We start from the raw sequence: 20,872 nt of genomic DNA, 5'->3' as shown, positions 1-20,872 counted from the left end.
ACAGTTTGCAGTTTGTATCTAAATGGAATAGTTCAGGAATCGGCATCTGTGACTGAGAACTCAAGTGAGCAACTCTTCTGAAGAGTAAATGTAAAAATTACTATCTTAAAAGCTATCTGAGTACAATGTATGCAGGCCATAAATCCTCAAAATTCTTCGTTAAAAGTAACTGTTTTACTCAAGTCATAAAACTTAAATCATAAAACAGTTCTTCTCACATGACAGTATTCACATGATGAGTTTCTGCTTAGTGGTTTCAAAAGCATTTTTAATTTAATAAAGAAGCCAAAGTATAGAGGAAACAGAATTGATTATTTAAATTAATAGATTCTAGTAGCTTAAGAAGTATACTAGGTTCAGTATGAGGAAGAGAACTCTGGAACTATCATTATCCTTTCTTCTGGGCTTTGAGGCCAAAGAAAACAATTTTTGCAGGGAGATGCTTGGCTTTGGGGGTTACAGTTATTCTATTTAGCTGCAAGATTTCATCAAGCTTCTCAGGCTTTACAAAAGACTAGGATTACAGAAATAACTGTGGGGAATAATTTAATGATTTAATAATTTAAGTTCATGCTAGCAATGTAGTCCTATAAATGCATCCACTCCTATAGATACGTAAAATCTATTTCTGGATTAAACTTGATAACACAGGACTAATACTTGGACTGTATCTTAATCGTTCCCAGAACAACAGCTTCTGTGGAATTGTTTTTTGTGTAGTACTAGCTGTCTACACTGAAGTTCATTATAAAAATTATCTTTGAAAGTTATTAATATTGATATCCATTATCTATCATGCTAAGTTGTGTTTATGGGAACCCCAGGAAAAATATTATCAGGAAAAGCTGTTCTTACCCTGAGCAAGTAGGTTGTTTTTACCTTATAGACACTTTTTAAATTGTATAATTGACTATATATTCCTCTTCCTGTTGGTAGATAGAAAATTTACAATTGGATTTGTGGCTGACTAGGAACAAATCCAAAAACTTTCATAATATGTATTTCATCTTTGTATTTAAATTTTAAGCTACCTTATATTTTATGCTTTCAATCTTCTGTGGAACAAGAAGGAGAGTTAAGAGGAAATAAAACAAAAAGAAATTAAAAAGAAAACTAGAAAGTAAATCAAAATAAAATCAGGGGGTACTCTATATATGTTATTAAATAAATTCTGTGTTGCTAACAAATATTCATAGGGATATAGGTTTTTGGTATTTTCTGAATGACTGTGACTACAATTTTACCTTTATTCAAAATATCTAGTGACACAATATAACAAGCAGCAGAAGAGATGAAAAAGAAAGGACAAATGAGTGGTCATGAATTAAATGAAAATTAAGCAAGTTCCTGAATTTCTTAATTCATGAATTATTTATATTCAATTTAAAGTTATTTGTTTAATGTTAAATGAATAACAGAGCTGAGAACTTAATTTAGGATTTCCAATTTCAATTATTCCTGTATTTTACCACTCATTATAGAAAGGCACATAGCTGTGTGAAACACAGTGAATGACAATGATTTTCAGTCTGTGAATTAAGAACCTCTTAAAAATGTTTTGGTTCACATAGCATTTAGAGAAATACTTTAAACTTAAAAATAGAAAATAACCTGATTGGCTGTCATCAGATTCATCATCTTCATCATCTTCCTCATCTTCTTCCTCATCATCTTCCTCTTCATCCTCATTTGAATCTTCAGAATCTTTGCTACTAGGAATGTCTGAATCTGTTCCTCTGAACTGTTCCACTAAAGATTTTGCAGGATGAGAGTGATGCTGTGTTTTTACTGTGTTCACATTATTGCGAACTGCTTTTTCCTTCCCCTGACTATGCAGTATGGGAGAGGCAGAGGGCATGACAGTTGTCTGATTGCCAGGGGTTCTTCTCCCACTTGTACTCAGATTTACAGGTGAGCAAAAAGGGGTGCTACTTGAAGTAGCAATGTTTTCATTAATCTTACTCTGCATTTTCGTTTTGGTAGTAAGTGCCAGAGGAGCTTCTTGAATGACACTTTGAATAACTCCATTTGGTTGATGATTACCTAAAAGTGCATTTGTCAAGAAAGGATTAGGGTGGTTGTTTTCTAATGTTTGTTTTGGATGTGCTGGTGAACTAGAGGTTGCTTTTGGGTTTGACAAAGCTGCAATAACCTTCTTCAGGCTCTTAGATGACTCCTGTTTCTTTAACTGAGCTGGGAATGTCTGTTTATATTGTTCCTGTTGAAACATAAGTTAAAAAAAACACAAAACCATAATGTACCATAAGAACGAAAATTACTTTTTTTTGCTTTCTGTATCTGACAACAGCTACTCATATACAAATTTAAATCATGATATACAAGTGCTATAAAAGTAGTGGCAATAATGACTAGCTGGTTCCTGAACCTTGCTAGACATAATATATTTAAAAATTCAATTAGTCTTTCTGCTTCAAAACATGTTTCCTAACTGCCCACCTCTTATTACTACAGCTCCCGTTTTTCTCAATAACCCAAACTTGAAACTCTCAAAACATCTTTTACTTTTCTTTTTTCCAAGTCAGCCATATTACCATGTGGTTTGGATTCTCTCATTGAAATATTGCTCAAATTTAAGTTACACTATCACTTCTTCCTAACCAACTCCCAATATATGCTATATGCCAATGTCAATTTTCTCATCATATAAGCCGTATTTTACTATATTAGCACTTTGGTCAAAACCTTTAGTGCCTCTTCCATCATTGCTCACTTTATAAACCCTAAATAGTTAAATCTGATACTCAAGTTACTTTTTACTCCCTTTGTTGTCCAAGTGGACTATTTGCCATGCCCTGTGCATGTCATACTTTCACCACCTCCACATTTTGCTATCACCATTTTCTTTGCACGAATTATCTTCCTCTAATAAACTTCAAGCAGATGAACTCCTGTTCATTATTCAAAATCCAGCCCAAGAAGCTTTCCATGTTTGTCCCAGCCCAAAGCACTCATTGCCTCTATCCTTGAGCTCCTTTATACCTCCTTTTATTCTATCCTGTATTACCTACAGTAATCATGATTTGAGGTTAGTGGGAAGGCTGGCTCAACATTCTGTGGGATATACTTTTGAGTGCCTTCAGCACATTAGCATTGGAAAGAGTTTAGAAAACAGTTTAGAAAAATTATACTTTTCTTGGGAAAAATTATTTTGTAAACCATTAAGCCATAACATTTACATATGTAAATAAGAAACAAAAAATTATTTGGCTATCAGAATCTTCATGAAAAGAATAACATCATATGAATTTCATTAAATTTGTATAATTAAAATATTAAAAAACAAACTGAAGTAGGATGATTAAAATATCAAGTTAATAGAAATAGAGTTGAATTTTGAAAGGTAAAATTCTGTAATGAAAATGGTTGCCTTGAAATTAAAATCAGCAGTACTGTCAGCATTGGACCCGGGCTGTTAACACTCAAGTCAGCAAAGCCTTGTGGTGGGTTATTTCACAAGTATAAATGCAGATGGAATGCCATATAGAATGACTTATTAAATGTTTTAAAGCACCAGTACTAATAAGCAGTAAGAAATTCCCATATAAACTTCTTTATCTTATTTAACTTATCCTCACTGTATTTGTTTAGAAAATTAAGTTAATACTTTGTAAACAGAGACTGTCACATAATATTTGTATTGATACATAAGGCAATGCCTCACAAAGAGAAACTGCTTGATTGGTATTTATTCAGTGAATAAAATATGGAATATTATACTACATAATTGTGTTTACCTTTTTAAAAGAATTTTATAGCAAAATTTTTACATAAGATACTTGTCACATAATCATTTTGTATTCTTTTTTTAATAGGTAGTAAATATTCCTTCCAAATACGTAGGATCAAAAGAGTAATGAAAATAAAAACTTTCCCTTTAGTTTTAAATTTTATATTTTAATTTTCTGAAATTGTTTCTCACTCTATAACTCTGAAGAATCACTTCTCATATGCTGACATCTGAAGGTTTTCGAAAATAACCAACGATCACTGTATTTTATCCCAAGACTAGTATCAGTTACTCTTTTACAGCAAACATGCTATCTTTTTTGATATTAGGGGTGTACATAAAGTAGGAGGGGAGAAAAAAGAGACCTGTATAGCAGCAAATGTCCTGCTACTTTAAGATATCCCCTTGGGTGACAGGAGTATGAGAAGAGAGAGGCTCGAAGCTTTGTCCTACCTCCAAGCTCTTGCTCCCCTAGTTCTTACCTGAGTCTCTGTAAGGCCACAAAAAATCCTCTAGGCAAAACTTGATAAAGATTTTTCACTCCTGGTCTTTATGTACGATTAATGTATATTGATTTAAATTAAATGTCTACAGTATAAGGGTACGAAAGGATCCAATGATTAAATAACACTGAAGGAAATCATAGACTACTGTGGGAGCCAGATACATAGCAGGAAGCATGAAACAATTGAGACTATCGTAAGAAATCAAGCAAAATTCTATGTTAGACTGTCGCATAAAGGAAGAGAACTGATGTAAGAGAAATATTTCTAAAAATACCCTTTAACTCAATAGTAGATACCAATAAAAAGTAGATAAAGTCATTGAGAGTTGAGTCTACTGTGAATGCCCATTCATATAAAATATTTCCCATTAACAACCATTATCATTTCAGAAACACCAAATTATTTCATCTTAATCATGGGCTTTGAAGTCAGAATGATCTTGGTTTAAAACCTGTCTGCTCTTAACTTGTTATATGATGTTGAAAAGTGACTTAACCTCTCTGAGCCTTAGTTTCTTTACCTCACACAATTTTGTAAGGATTACATAAGATCATATGTGTAGAAAGCCTAGCTTGGCTACATTTAAATAAGCAAGTGTTTAATAAATGACTTTCTAATAGGCAGTCATATGAAAGTCTTTAAATAAGAATTTAAGAAACTCTTTGAAAAAATTAAGAAAACTTTCATAATGCAAGTAACTCGATGTGGCTCTGTAAATTCATTTACCTTAAAGTGGAATATATATTAATGAAAAATTAAAATAACCCAATGTGATTTTTAATTTGCTTAATTTCTCAAGGAGAGTCAATAATGTGATGCCAATAACAATAACTCCTTATGACTGGCCCGTGCATTACAAGTTCTCATATGTGTGATATTATGATACCACTGGTCCTTCCATTTAGATCAGTGGTTCTCAAATTTGGCTGCACATTTGAGTCACTTGGGAGGCTTTTTAGATGTGTAATACCTCAGTCTCAACACAAGAGATCCTGATTTTAAATTGTTCTGAGGTGGTTAGGTCATTTTTAAAGTTTCCCAGGTGATTCTAATGTACACTTAGTCTTCAGAACTACTCATTTAGATTCTCAAAAGAGCCTGATTTGCTCAAGTCATTTTTCTTTGTCCTTGTTCTGAAATTCTTCACTGTAAAATAAGAGTCAATGGACAAGGACATTGAGACTTTTTTGAGAAAGAAAGGCAGCATATCACAGTGATTAAGAACAAGGATTCTAGTACCACACTGCCTAGGTTTGAATTCTAGCTCCGTCACCAACTAGCAGTGTGATCTTGGGAGAGTTACGTAAGTCTTATGAATCTCAATTTGATCATCTGAAAATGGACATAATATTATTAGTGGCACTTACAGATGTTAGTATCCAATGAGTAAATGCATGTTCAGCATTTAAAACAATGAATGGCTGGCAAAACAGTAAGTGCTCTACAGGTCTTTCCCAATGATTAGGATGCCTACTGATAATTTGTATAACCAAAAGACAGGAGACTGTGTTCAAACATAATATTTTTTCTCTAGTCTGGGTGAGTTCTAGAACAAAAAGCACTGGTCATTTAATTACTAGAATTCTTCTGGACATATGACTGTAGACTATATAATATTATAATATAAAACTAACAGCAAGAAAATAAAGATGAAAAAAATTCTCTGATGAGTGGTTCTGGTGTTTATAGAAGTAACGTTACTAAAAATATTTTGTATTTCGTATAATTAATTAAGAATGGTAAAGGAAAAGCATTCTTTATAAAGGATTTTTATACTTAAAATTGACAAATTATAGGACTACAGAGGTAAATGACTCAAGAGTTCATTCCTTTAAAAAAGAATATACTAATATTAGGAAAAAAAAGGATATTGATTTTAAACAAAAGTAATTGTAAAGTATGTCCAATACAAACATATTTCTCCCCTTACTACTAAATCATTAAACCTGGGGAAAAATGACAAGATTGTGTTGCCAAAAATACATTCAACAGGTGTGTATGTAAATATAAAATCAGAGAAATTTAGTTTTCTGACATGCATATTCTATTCCTGGTGACTAAGAAAGTATAACAATAAGAGTAGAATTCAGTTTAAACTTGTATAAGACTATATAAAAGCTGTTTTTCTAATAGTAAAATTCTTCTACAAATAATTTTTAACTCACCCGTTTGGAACGCAATTCACTGGTCAAAGGACTAGATTCTTCAGAGGTATTTTTATTCCCTGCTTTAAGTACATCAGGAGAAGGAACTATAAGTTTCATGTAAATTTCCTTTTTGGTTTGATTTACCAAAGATAAAGGTTTCACATTGGACACCAATCCCGTAGACTGTATTACACTTGTGTGTTTGTTCACAGATTCCTCCTTTGCCTGAGAGCTTTGGAAAATAAATGGAAGCTGCTGTGACAAAACCTGAGGCTGCTTCTGCTGGGATTGGAATGATGAGTGAGTCTGGGATTCAGACACAAGAGGTAATGGCTGGTGTATTCTTTTTTCCTGGGCTTTTTCAGTTGCTTTCTGTCCTTCTGCTTTTGGGTCTGAAACACCATGTAATAGCACCTGTAAATAGAAATTAAAAGGCAACTTCTTAACGTCTATCAAAACAAAGAGCATCAAGCAGTAAAACATGGAGAAAAAAAGGGTACTTAAAAAAGTGTTCCTAATGACTTATGATAGATACATAAAACTCACTAAAAAGTACACAAAATGTTCCTTTAAAAATGTTTCACCACCTCCTTTTTTTTTCTTACGCAAAAGGAAGAACTAAAGGCAATGATTAACTTTAAACTTTATAGACTTTGAGAGTTAAGATAAGACAGTTAATTCCTAAATATGAGTAGTGTGTAGATATTGCCAATGAAACGATTTGTACCTACCTGGTTGTTACTTTTATGTTGTGCTTCACTCTCTGAATCAGAATCATCATCTTCACTTTCTTCAATACTTTGATCTTCTTCTTCTTCATCTTCCTCTAGATCATCTGAATCACTACTACTAATGCCTTCACTTGATGTGTCTGATGATGTGCCTGAATCACTATCACTGTTGCTAGAACTTTCCATAGCTTTCTTCCTTGGTTTCTGGATAAAGACAAGATTTTTAACAAGACTTCTATTTTCAGAAAAAATTCAAGTTTCAGTAAGAGGTATGCTCTTTTAATTTTTAAATGATATTTTCAATCTCAAAACATTTTTCTAAAATGTCATTTTAGAAAAAAGTAAAAAGTCACATGTTTTAAGGGTATTTATTCAACCAACTGATCTAATTAACTTATCTGACAGGAATTCTCCAGTAAAAAGTATAAACTCTGTCAATATGCTATACAATATTCTGTATAGAATACTGAAAACATCAACATAGTGTGTATATCTGTACATATGTATACATATATACACACTCATATGACTGCCATGCTTCAAAATGTAGGACAGATTAAAAAGAGCAATTTATGATAAGGGTTACATACACTGATGTTCTACACTTAGCTTTTAGTCTTCTTTCTTTGTGCAAATAGTGAGTCAGTAGCCAAACACAGCTTTCTAGGTGCTGGACTCCAATGAAGTCTAAGATGAGTCTCTGCCTTCAAGAAACTTACATTCTAGTGGTGGTGGACTAGACAGAGATTAATTTCAAAGCAAATAATCCCATATAGTAAAAAGTACTGGAGAGAAGATAAAATAGGTAGAAAAAGGCTTAAGGGGCTGCTTTAATTAGGGTCAAGGAATTTAAGTTTTTTAATATTGCCACATCAAAAAGATAGAAAAATATGATAAAGAAGGAGATTAATTTCTGGAACATTTAAAATCCTATAGGACAATGAAAATCCAAAGCTGGAAAGGGACATTTGGTCCCATAAAAGGAAAGTTGTGTGCTTAAAGGACAGACAATGGTAGTGGATAAAAAGATGAAAAATAATGAGATGAATTATAACTAATAACTATATAACGATGAAAAAGTTAAAACTCTGCCAATAGGAAGACTAAAAAGGAGAAATGTCAAAACGACAGAGCAACAAGATTGAGTATAATCCCAAGTTACTTAGGAACATTTCTATAGTGTTTGCTGGTAGATAAAATAGAGAACAAGATACAGAAAAATCAGCAATAAATTACAAAAGCAGCAAATTAGAAAAGTTGTGGCCTTAATAGAAATACAGCCTTTCATAACTACTGGGTTTGGGGAATAAAAGACAGTAATACACCTCTACAAAAGGATGCCAGGTTGAAGCCGTAGTTACAGATTGCAAATCTATACTCTTTCCTTTGTGTCTTCTAAAATTTGATTTAAATCATGTAAAATACATGAGTGAGGAGAGTCACTCCTGTTATATTCTGCTTGCCATGGTACTGTGTTAACTGCTCCAAACTAGCAACTGTAATGCTTCCTCCGCAGACACACCCTTCAATAAGCTAATATTTCCATCATTCCCTGAGCTATCTTCTTCCCTCACAGTAAAGCAGAAAGTGAACTGGAATAAAGGAAATCAAAGGATGAGAAAGACCAAAGTACAGATTAAAGGGAAACAATAGTAATATAATAACATTAAGCCTATCATTTATTTGGCAGAGAAACCACTCCTTCTTTGCAACCAAAATCTGCTGTGAGTTTTCTAAGCATGTATAGCAAGACTATGAAAGTCATAAGGAATCTAAACTGAAGTTATCACTTTCGGATTTAGTAGAGGCTAAGTAAGGAAGGGATTGAGGGAGCTACCATGATTTGGCAGAAAAAAATAAACTATTTCAATGTCCAAGTAATCTGTGTAGTTTTAATTTAAAGGCAGCATGACAGATGGGTCCTACACTCCCCTAGAGTGGGTCTAGAGGTGCGGGTTCTAAAGCTTTAGGGAGCATAACATTCACCGCAGAAGTTGCTGCAACCAGCAGATTCCTGGGTCCCAATTCCAAACAAGGCACAGGGATCTGTACGAAACAAGCCCTTAACGTGATTCTGATGCAGGTGGTCTTTGCAGAGCATACTCTGACAGTGTGCAAAGGGTTTGTGTTTTATAAGGTAACAAATTTAGTACCCATGTTAAAACAAAAGTAGACATGAGTAGACAAGTCCAGGTATTAGAGAAAAAGAGAAAAATGAGTTTCAATATCACCAATTTCATCTCTTTGGTCCCTATTAACGTGTGCGGGGGGTGAGGGTGGTCCTTTTGCCTTCTCACAATTAGGTAGTCTGTCTTTTTTCTGTCATTTATACATTTTAAAAATGAGTCTTAGGTTCATAAAAAAATGATCAAAGGAGAGTTTATTAATAATAAACTCTACCTCCCCAACCAATCTGGGAAAGCTTTTCAGAACCCTCTCCTTGAACTTTCATTTCACTGTATATTTCTTTCTTTCAATAGCAAAACAAATACATATTCAAGGCTATTATGTACCAGGCACAGTTGCTCTAGTCTCTGGGGATACAAGGGTGTGATAAACCGACAGCAACTCTGCTCTCATGGGAACAGGGAGAAGAGAATCAACAAACAATATAAATAAGGGTTTTTGAGTGATAAATACCATGACTAAAACAGGATAATTGAGTAGACAGTGTGTGCTGGATGAAGATTTAGATGTAGTTGTCAGGTAAGACTCTTCTGAGCTGAGACCCAAGTGGAGAGCAAGAGCCAGTCATGGAAAGATAAAAGGGCCTTTCAAGACAGGGGAAACAGCAAAGGCAAAAGCCATGAGCTGGAAACAAGTTTGACAAGTTCAAAGAATGGAAAAGTCAGCTAGACCTGCTATAGCACAGAAACCTGGGAGAGAACAGTAGGAAATAAGGCTGGAAGACTGGCAGGGGTGAGACCACACATGGTCTTATAGGCCATGGCAAGGATTTTATTCTTGGTGGGATAGGAAACTATTAGACAGAGTGATAACATAGGATGTTCTAAAACGATAAAAAAACCACTTATGTTTTTAAAAGACTGTTACGGCTGCTGTGGTAACAATAATTTGTATGGCAGCAGGAGTGGAACTTAACCTTGAATTGTCTTATTTTTTTCTCAACAGGCTGTATGTTAGTATATTTTAGTTTGTGTTGACTTACTTCAATTGTTTAATTTAAAATACTTATATTATTTATTCTAAATATACATGTAGACTATGTGAGGGAACTGGACTTAATCAATGATTTTCAATGAGTACTACTGAGATAAGTAACCCTGCCTCCCAGGAGGGATGATCAAAATCAGCTGAAGAACATTTTTCAAACTACACATGAAAAGGGCTGATGAAGCAATTTTTTAAAAAGTTTTTAAAACTAAAAAACATTGGGTAAAAAAAGTATAGGATTTTCTTCTTCAGTTTCAACTCCCTTCATCTTCATTTAACAACCTACTAACACAAATTCATCCCAGACCATGAATTATCCAAAGATACTCTTCTGAAATCTTAAATTCTAGTATCCCTCACATTGACAGTCAATCTCTCTCTAGTGTTACTTCTATGTAGATGTAAATCAACACCCCTATGGTACCTGGAATTTTCTTTATATCATTAAAGAGGTACCTCTGCAAGTTTTTAATACCTGCTCCTGGAAATATTTTCTACTTTAAAAGCACCAATTTCGTTTAGGAATGTCAATACTGATTCCTTACTAGAACTAAGGACACGATCTATTTCATATCCATTCCTCTAAAGTCTTGCCTTGTACCTTACGGAGGCACTAGAGGTACTAGATGTTACTAGATTTAGCACTACTTCTAAGAGGTAGGATAGTGTAAGGTTTAAAAACATGGACGTTTAACTTTTAGAAATACATAGAGATATAAATATATTCCATGATACAATGTCTACGACCTGCTTCAAAGTACCATGGGAGCAAGGAATGGGTGGTGTTTTCAGACAGCATCTGGCGTGCAGAGAAGCTGGAAGCAGTACAGAGACAGGTCTTTGGAGCTCATACTAATGGGAATGCCCTTGAAACAAATCATAAGGGAAAAGAGTAAAGAGCAGTTGAAGAGGAACAGGTGGAAAGTGTGACCCTAAAACCTGTGTCGCTGGAAGGAAACAACCAAGTCTTTTATCACATTTGCTCAAGTGCTCAGTGGGGTGGCTTGAAGAGGAAAGTAATGTTTGTCTTGGGGCCTAAATAGAGTCCTGTCGAGTTTTTGTGATGGGTATCATTAGGCTTTGAAGCTTCACCAGATGACCTTCCCCCAGACCCTCATATGTCTTGCTATGTGCTGGAAAACATTTATCTTCTGTTGAGAGGGAATTGAAAGATCTAGAGGAAGTATTTCTATAAAATATGCTGGGCAAAAGGAAAGAAACCTTTATTTGTTTAGTTGATCTTGGAAAATATATGGAGCTCAATGCTGTCTTGAGAAAGGACAAAGAAAAATTTGATAAAATAGTTCCTTGGGGTTAAAAATTGGAGCCTGGGAGGCATGTTGTTCAGATTTAAAGTTCAGATCAGCACTATTTGCAATCAGTGACTACTCATACCTTGCGCTTGCTATGGTGGGTCACAAGCTTTTCAATTCCCTTATTATTATAGCTGAGGTAATGGAGAAAGTGGTATTACAGGATCACAAACTTTTGACTCTCTCCCCCCAGAAAAATCAGGCCCTGAAAGTGGTTTTTATAAAACGTAGATGAAAAGACATTGCTCTAGTTATTATTTTTGTTTCCGAAATGTTTGCAGTTGATGTTAAGGCTTTAACTCAGAATAAACCAAGACTTCTCTCTCAAGAAGAAATTACCAATGGGAGCAGACCAAATTCACCGATACAGGTGCACTTACTAGAAAGTCTGGATATAATGTGTTAGTTCCTGTAGCTGGAGGTATCTCAGCTTACTTGGTTGGATGAATGAAATCTGGACACAGTGGTGAACTATATTTAGTAAAGCTGAAATGTCACAGCTTCCCTGGCATGATGTGGAAGAGGAAATCCAAAGGCTTAGAGTGACCAGAATATTGCAGTGAATTTACCATGTGCAATCTGCATACCCACCCTACTCCTGATACTGCTTCTATAGCAGACAAGGTCTAGTCAGGAGGCAGAAACCACATTATCAATTTGAACAGGGAAATTTTGTCATAAAGAAGCAACAACTAGTAACAGAATATGAACTACTAAGAGGGAAAGAGACCTGTAAAGAATACCGGAATAGCCGATGTAGGGAAGAGCCACTTCCTGTACGGCTGAGGTAGAGTACTAAAATAAACTTGGAAGAGGGTCTTTCTTCTCCAACCCCTCATTCACCCAAGGCTGAGCTTCACACTTTGTTGGAAAGGATGTGGCTGCTGCCCACTGGATGGCAGAGAAGCTCACTGAGGTATCACAGATCAAGGCTGGTACACAGGAGACACCACCTGCTGGAGTGCCAGAAAAACCTGCTGGGAATCTGCTATCAGGGGTGACAGTAAAATTAGCTAGAAAGCCAACCACTGGCATCCCAGCAAAACTCACTAGTAAGCTGCCTGCTGGGATGTCAGTGAAACTCACTAGACGGTATACACTACTGGGTCTCCTGAACACAACTGGCAGAGTAGCCGCCAGCTGGTGAGGAAGCCATCCACTGGCAGCCACAGCATAAGACCAAGAAGAAAACACTTGAACCAGGAACAGAAGCCTTTTCCTCTTCCAGTGTGTCTCCAGGACCGTCTATTGACAAGGTCTAACATAGTGCCAACTGGCAAAGGAGAAAAGGAGAATTCAGCTGGGGTTATGATGAAATATCATTGGCCGTGAGATGGTAACTGTTGAAACTGAAATAATGGGTACACAGGATTATTATGCTATTCTGTCTTCGGTGTATATTTGAAATTTTCCATAATGAAAGGTTTTTTGTTTTTGTTTTCCTAAAGCATGGGCTCTGGAGTCAACCTGCCTGACTTTGAATCCTGACCACTTAATGGCCAACTATCTGGGGGCTCTTTTTCCCAGTTTATAATAATAGTACCTACCTCAGTAGGGGTATAAGGAGGATTGAAATAGATATTATATGCAAAGCAATTACAGCAGAATTGGCCTGTGTTAAGTTCTCAATAAATCTTATCTATGACTACTATTTGTATTATTTATACTGGTGCTGACAGTTTTAATTTTTTAGATGCATAATACTAAAACCACCCCACAAAAATGAATATCTATAAAAATCAGAATTGATAATTCATAAAAAGTTATTCCATAGATTCAGGTGGTTTGATCTTTAGAATACTTACATCGATCTGTTATATATTTGTGCCTCAAAGGACAACTTACCTTATCTTTGATTTTGTCAGCTCTAGCATCCAAAGGCTGGGTTTTGTTTTGTTCCTGACTACATTTTCGATTTCCTCCACCTGAGCTTATACTTTTAGTTTGTCCCACAGAACTTGAAGCAGTAGTGGATAGTACAGATGTGTTGATACCAGATACAGACGATGTATTGTTTCCATTTATTGACCCATTTACACCTTGAAAGTAAAAATAAATATGTTTATGCAAGAGAATGTTATTCAGCCATAAAAAGGAAAGAAGTAATGACATATGCCACAATGTGGATGACTCTCGAAAACATTATGCTAAGTGAAAGAAGCCAGACACAAATTGTATGATTCCATCTATATGAGATATTCACAGCAGGTAAATCTATAGAGATAGAGTGCAAGCTAGTGGTTGCCAGGGACTGGGAGAGGGAATAATGGGGAGAAACTGGTTAACGGGTATGAAGTTTCCTTTCGGGGTGATGAAAAGGTTTTGAAACTAGATAGAGGTGGTGGTTGTACAACACCATGAATGCATTACATGTCACTGGATTGTTCAGTTTAAAACGGTTAAGTTTACATTTATGTGAATTTCACTTCAATTAAAAAATTTTTAGAAGGATAATTAAATGCGAGTATTCCCCGTTTCGGAGCAAACTCCGCAAACACTTACTTAAGTGAAAAGAAAGGTAATAATAAACCGTCTAAAGTGCTATTATAATTTGCAAATGTATTCTAACAACAGTTATCAACTATGAAATATTAATGACAATTTAAAAGAAAAAAGGCGTACTAACACATTAGTTTTAATTAATTTAATGCTTAATTACAGAAAAAGTAATATATTTTACTGAGTGAACATGAAGGAGGTAATGAGATACAGAGGAAAAAGCAGCGGAGTTGGGAGTTAGAAAACCTGGGTTAAATTCTGCTATGCAATGTCAACATGTAAACAGTACTTCCCTGAATAACTTATTTAACCTTAGCTGCAAAATGACAATGCTTCCAATCTCAAAGAGTTATTATAAGGATTAAGCAAGACAATGTGAAAGTGTCTAGCACAATGCCCCACAATTGTTACTAAATCTGAACCCTATTAAAAATAGGTATTGAAATGGAGGATTTGTAGTACTTCACTTAAAGTTAACATGGATACCTTTTTCAGGACCATTTCGATGACTTTTTCCCGAAGCCCTTGAATGGAATGAAGAAGAATCATGATTCTGGGCTGGAGGAGCAAACAGTGGTGGAATTCCCAGCAATGGTGGAAAGAAGGTTGCCCCTGCACGCGTGTGAACATCCGTTGTTCGCCACCATTCTGCACCTCAAAGCCAAACACCAAACAAGCAAAAATATTTGAATTAACTTTCTAGCTAATTTCACAGTGCTTTTTATATTTCATTCCTGAAAAAAATTTCCAGTTTCATCTTGGAACAGAATTGCTGAATTACACATAGTTCTCATCATCTTTCTAATTATAAGACAGCTGATTAGAAGTTATACACTCATCATTCTGCTCATTAAGACAGTATCCAAGGATCTTCACTTAGCAGCTTCCTTGAGTTCAAATTTATGAAGAACAAAAGTAGGCTATGGTTTTAAAAATAAAATGGGAAACCTGGAATATTAAAGAACTATTTGACTCTTTGATGACTTACATCATAATTTTTCTAAATTAGTAAAGAAACAGAATATTTAAGACTATTTTAAGCTACTATAAAACCTTAGAATTTAAGGTTACCATCTACAACTTATGTTAAGAATTTCCTTAAATTACATATAATATAAAGCTGGCTGTGATAAATCAGGTGGTTTAAATAATAATACAAAGACCACTGTAATCCAGCATATCTCAAATGCATTTATGGAAGAAAACATCCTATACCCAAACAAAACAATAGAGATAGCAAAATCAGTAAGCCTTTTTTTTTGAGGGGGGGGGGGAGTCTAAACAACGAAAAGTGCTTCAAAGAAGATTTTTAAAACAAGTTAAGTCACATTAAAATATAAAAGATTTATAAAGTTTCTCCCCTTAAAGTTAATGAAGAAAGCCTGAATTTTATTTATACTTCCTCTCATAAATTACAGAAAACAATGTTTTATCAATGTAAAATGACTAAATGGTAGAAAATCATCAAATGCAATTTAGATATTCAAACAGTGGCTTTTAGTTAAAACTTTTAGAAAAGGAGGGAAGACAAATTTTATAGAATACATTATTTAGGGAAGGGTGAAGATTAAGAAGAAATTTGAAATAACCTAATGGACAGTCTTGAATTGCCCCATGTAAAATCTCAGAAAGAATATTTTCCAATTGGCTAACCAGCTAGATTACCAAATCAGTTATTACCTTTCAGGCTAATCTTCCAAGAGATATAGGATACTTTTCATTAACTTGAAAACCACAAAAAAATTAGAGGAAAAACCCCAATAATATACTATGGGAAAAATTCAATATTGTCAGTGTACTACATTATATGATCTTTAAAGCTTTTCTAGGAATATCTCTTTATTAAAAATAGGATGTTAAGTGATGTTCACCTTCATTAGCTAAAGACAAAAGTTTAGCTTAAAAAAAAGTGAAATGTTCATGGTAACTGACATTCTGAAAGGTCTAAAAAACAGTATAAGCAGAAAACTGCAAAAGCTATTCTTCTGCGCTGCAGGAAGGCACTGCTAGTGAAATGACACCAATGTATATTCAGCAGTGGCTGAATGATGGGAACTGAACCAAGAATAACTATACAAAACCATAAATCATTTATCTACTGTTTAGATGAAAGAACTGCATGTAGATAGGAAGAAAAACTATGTATTTGGGGCTTGTATCAGCGCAGCTGGAATCTGTTGTTATTTATAGGTTTGAAAACTAGGTCCTACATAGCTGATAAAAAAGGAAATTTCAGTTTCCTGAAATATTCATATTATTTAAAATAGAGTCTATAATTAAAGCATTACAGTTGAACATTCAGACTTTGTAAACAACCAACAAATCGGCAGTCAAAGTGTAATAAGACTCAAATATTTTAGACATAATCAAACTCAGAAAAAACATAAAAATGTACTTAGAATGTCAATGGTAAATAAGCACACAATAGGGATCAGAAAAAAAACACAACTGGAAAATGTGTACGTTATAAATAAGGTGACACCATGAGTAAAAATACAAGCAAATAAGATCAATTAAATAAAAAGATGAAAACGGTAGCACTTCTGATCACAAGCTTCACAAATGTCTAATACTTCATGGGAAATAACAGAATTTTTGTTAAGTGATGAGCTTATTTCTCTTCCAAATTTAAGAAAATAAAAAAACAAAATTTAGTCACTCACAAACTAGCTTGTTGATAAAATGAAATATATAAAATAAGAATCACATAAACCAGCACATGATGAAATTCTAAATGTATTCAAGGGCAGTAACTGCATGGTAACAACATTAATCATATTCAACTGAAAGATTCTAATATTTCAGAGGATATACTGAATCTCAATTTGAACCTAGAAGACAGCAGAATTTAAAAATCTTTCATACCTGATAGAGCCAGATACTTCATGAAAATTCACGGTAATATAAAAATATAATGATTAAAAACTGTAAATGTTTTAAAAGAACTTACCGTGAAATACTATTTCAATATAAAAAACTTTACTATACTAATATCCATTAAGTGATTTGCATGTGTTGATTTAGTTATCTGAAATGCAGACAAATTTAGAAGTGGATAATATTTAAAAATAAACTATTTCTCATTTAAAATTCCTAGTAATTTCTTCCTGTGTGTCTTCATTTATTTAGTAGGTGATTTAAAAACTTTGGCATTTTGGTTACCCTTTTGAATAAAACTAATTATAGAAAATTTAAATTTAAGTTATACAAAATGTACAACTTAAACAAATGAGGCCTCTAAAACAAGGCATAGTCTCTGTTCACTTGGCAAAAAAGTATGCTTATACAGGCATACTTTTACCACTAAAGACTCTGTCTTGTAATTGTCTGTTTATCTATCTCCTAAAAACTATAAGCAATGTAACACATACTATGTTAGTATATTCCTCAGTGCTTGGCCTACTGCAAAGAACATAGTAGATGCTCTTATAGCATAGTAGATGCTATAATAAATGAATGGGTGAATAGGTTATGTAGGCGAGGGAAGTTATCAAATTTTTTTCTATACAGTGGAAGTATCAACATTATTGAAGTTGAGATAAGTAACTCTTTACACCTTTTAACCATGTTTTCAGTGCAGAAGATATTTGATTTTAATTATACAATAATTACATTGTGGTTTAGAAATGCTCAAAAGTAATTAATACTTTATATATCAAACTATATCAAATATAATAAACTATGATAAAACAATTTTAAAAATTTAAGGTACTAGCAACTATCTATATTACAATTACCTATTTTAATTTTTTATTCAGCAATCCTATATTTCAGCAAATACCTATTGAGTACTCATCTTGCTAAGCAACCATGCTCAAAACTGACTGAAATAAATTCCTATTAGTATTTTTAAAGCAAACGTCAAGACTTAGTTTAAGACTTTGTTTTAACTTTCTAGCCACATTACTATCTCCTCTCTGGTTACTTGTTCAATCAAGGTCGCACAGCTAAAAGGTAACAAAGCCAGATTTAAATTCAGATCTATTTGTCTCTGAATTATGCTCTAATTTTTAAACTACTTTCTGTAACAGTAAATCATGCATCCTTAACTAAAATTTATTAAGGTAAAGTTAATCACTGGAAACACATTAAAGTTTAGACTTTCAAAATAATATAACAAGAGAAATTACAGCATGTTTGTCTAAGTTAAGCTTTAATTGGTGTCTTACTGAACTCCTGAATCCTCATAATCTGTAGAATTTGGGATAATTCTGGTCTTCCTGCCACGCAAGTGGTGCAAATCTATGGTTGTTTTAATGAAATATGAAAAAAATAGAAATTTAAGAGCCAAGCTCATCTTACTTATAAATGCAGAGAAATGAGAACTCAAAATAATAGTATATTTATTATAAGAACTGGACTCTAGTTTTCCACTGTAAGTTAAATATTTTTTTAAAAAATCAAATAAAGCTGAGAATAATTAATCAAACTCTATACTTCCCATATATATACTTTTCTACTTCAATATAAAGCATGAGAAAAACCTGGCCTAATTACTCACTTTTGTGGCAGATGCCTATTTTTCTAGCTTAACACTTGAATACCTAGTCAGTTGTGCTGCCACCTAGCACACATAGTGTGTTTTATTTTTTTGCACAGGATAAAAAGGACTGAGTTAATTCTTGCACAAGAGCTTTAATATACCAGGCATAATACTATTCTTTTTGTTCAAGTTAATTACCAAAGTACTGCTTGAACATTTTCAAGCTTTCCTCCTTTCCTTGAACACTGTTTGTAACAGATGTTTACCTGGAAAAGACGCTAGTTGGGGATGTGCAGCTAAGGCTGTGGGTGTACCAAGTGTCCCCAAACCACCAAATTCTGAATGCCCTGAGCTGGCTGAATGCAGACCAAAGACTGGGTGGCTGACCACTGGGAAGGCACTCGACACTGTGGACAGGTTAAACAGGTGATCCCCAGCTGCTCTGAATAAATGTCCTGGGAGGGAAAAAAACACACTTAAAGTTGTACTAGAAAAACAGATGAGATTTATCTGATTTCAGCGTTCATAGTGGGTTAAAGTTTATAATAGTTTATCTATTCAATTTTTATTATACCTTTTTTCTTTTGCATTTCTGTTCTTCAAACCCTGCAGAATGTTTCTAGAGACATGAAAGTACTCTAAAAATAATTAAAACGAATGGTATAACCTTATTTACTTTGAATTTTGAGATTTGAGAACGATGCTTTAAGTACACAATTTTCACTAATTGTAAAGTTTGACCTGCCGAAGTGAGGCAAACTTGCTGCTAATACATGCACATTAATATGTTATCAAAATTTTTTACTCATAAGAAAGAAGATAAAAACATCTAATTAATACGAAGTTGAAAATCAATAAAATAAATCCAGAATCTGTCACCAATTCATTACTCAAACTGTCATACACTCTAGGCAAAGAGTTCCTAGTTTCCATGTGCCAGAATTGAAGCTATGGTCTCCATCCAACATCTTTTAGGTGAGGAGAGTTGATACCAAAAATGGATTATATTCTAGCCTGATAAGGCAATATATCCGACAGCATAAAGATTTAATAAATAAACTTACTAATTTATTTCTAAATGCATCCGAGGGTGGTTATCAATATAAAAATCATTTTTAAACATTGTGATAGAAAGTTCATATTCAATCCAAATGTGTGGTTTTTCAATCTCTACGTTTACTCTAAAGAGAATCTAGTACTAAGTGTCATAACCCCAAGTTGCAGTGTTATACCATCAAAAACACAACTTATTTTTCATAGTTTGTAGGGATTTGGCAGAAGATTTGTTAATACTTGGAAATCTTCCTTTTACTTCCGGGAAATAATTAAGTTTCCCTGGCTTGATACTGTGAAAACAGAATATCAAAACCCACACTCCAGGTTATCTTAAGAATTTACTGCATGAAAGCTATGGTGCTCTGTGTAAAATAAATATAAGGCTTCCGTATTATCCCGTTTATATCAGACCTGACTATGCACTGCAATATAGTTTCAATACAATATGTTTGAAGTAAATTAAAAAATACAACTTAAAAATAAGTATATTTTGCTATCATTTAGTTATCAACAAAATCCCTCCTCTTTGCTTTTTTATTCACTGAAAACTAAGAGGAAGTCATCAAAGAGGTCATGGTGTACTCTCATTGACTAATATAAGCCCTATATTCTTTACTGAAATAACACTATATTTTTCATTGAAGTAGTAAGATTTAAATAGATTGTATCAAGTACCTTAGCCTACAAGGTAAAAAGTTCTAATTGAGGGTTGAGGTCCCACTATAACAAAGCAATACGTAGATCTCATAGGGAAGATCCTCAAAGTGCCTTTACAAGGAAGGCTCACAAAGAAACTGAGGGAGGAAAACAAGGGAAGGATTCAAACTTGGGTACATTTTCTAAGTCAGCCAATCTTAGTTTTTGTTCATCAAAGCCTAAACAGAAAATCTGTGAATTTGGTACTTTTGTGTAATCAGAGTTCTGGACTGCAATTAGCACTGAAGTTAAGTCAAAACAAAATAGGGCATGCTACTGGAAGAAAGGAGGTTACTCAAATATCACTATTTTTAAGACTAGTGCTATGGCACCAGAAAGATTGTGTAAATTTTTTTTGGGGGGGGGAGGAAAAATTCTCAAAAACCCAGCTAGTTTCTCTAAAAAAATGAGCCTGTAACATTAAGAGCCATTGTTTATTTTCACATGTGATTGCCTATAAAATCCCCGATTCTCACTAATCAATTCAACTTCCTGAATGACATGTCCTTAATCAAATGT

The 20,872-nt window shown here is 33.9% G+C and overlaps 1 protein-coding gene across 16 annotated transcripts in view; it reads right to left on the bottom strand.

The window, feature by feature from the left end:
- The window catches only part of BAZ2B (bromodomain adjacent to zinc finger domain 2B), a 297,378-nt gene that overhangs the window by 96,549 nt on the left and 179,957 nt on the right, over positions 1 to 20,872 (bottom strand). For 11 of the 16 annotated variants that reach the window (XM_082395173.1, XM_082395167.1, XM_082395172.1 and 8 more), the window contains 6 exons: positions 18,868 to 19,056; positions 14,605 to 14,772; positions 13,465 to 13,658; positions 7,133 to 7,336; positions 6,420 to 6,815; positions 1,612 to 2,218 (listed from right to left, as the gene is read on the bottom strand). In XM_082395173.1, the coding sequence (XP_082251299.1) occupies positions 1,612 to 2,218; positions 6,420 to 6,815; positions 7,133 to 7,336; positions 13,465 to 13,658; positions 14,605 to 14,772; positions 18,868 to 19,056 (1,758 nt within the window). Of the gene's footprint in view, positions 1 to 1,611; positions 2,219 to 6,419; positions 6,816 to 7,132; positions 7,337 to 13,464; positions 13,659 to 14,604; positions 14,773 to 18,287; positions 18,361 to 18,867; positions 19,057 to 20,872 lie in introns of all 16 variants that reach the window. The other 5 variants (XM_082395176.1, XM_082395171.1, XM_082395180.1 and 2 more) reach the window with 4 other exon arrangements.

The sequence above is a fragment of the Balaenoptera borealis genome (assembly GCF_965194805.1).
Source record: "Balaenoptera borealis genome assembly, chromosome: 6".
Taxonomy (NCBI): domain Eukaryota; kingdom Metazoa; phylum Chordata; class Mammalia; order Artiodactyla; family Balaenopteridae; genus Balaenoptera; species Balaenoptera borealis.
Note: the sequence above shows the minus strand (reverse complement) of the source record. Positions and strands in the feature narration are given on the sequence as shown.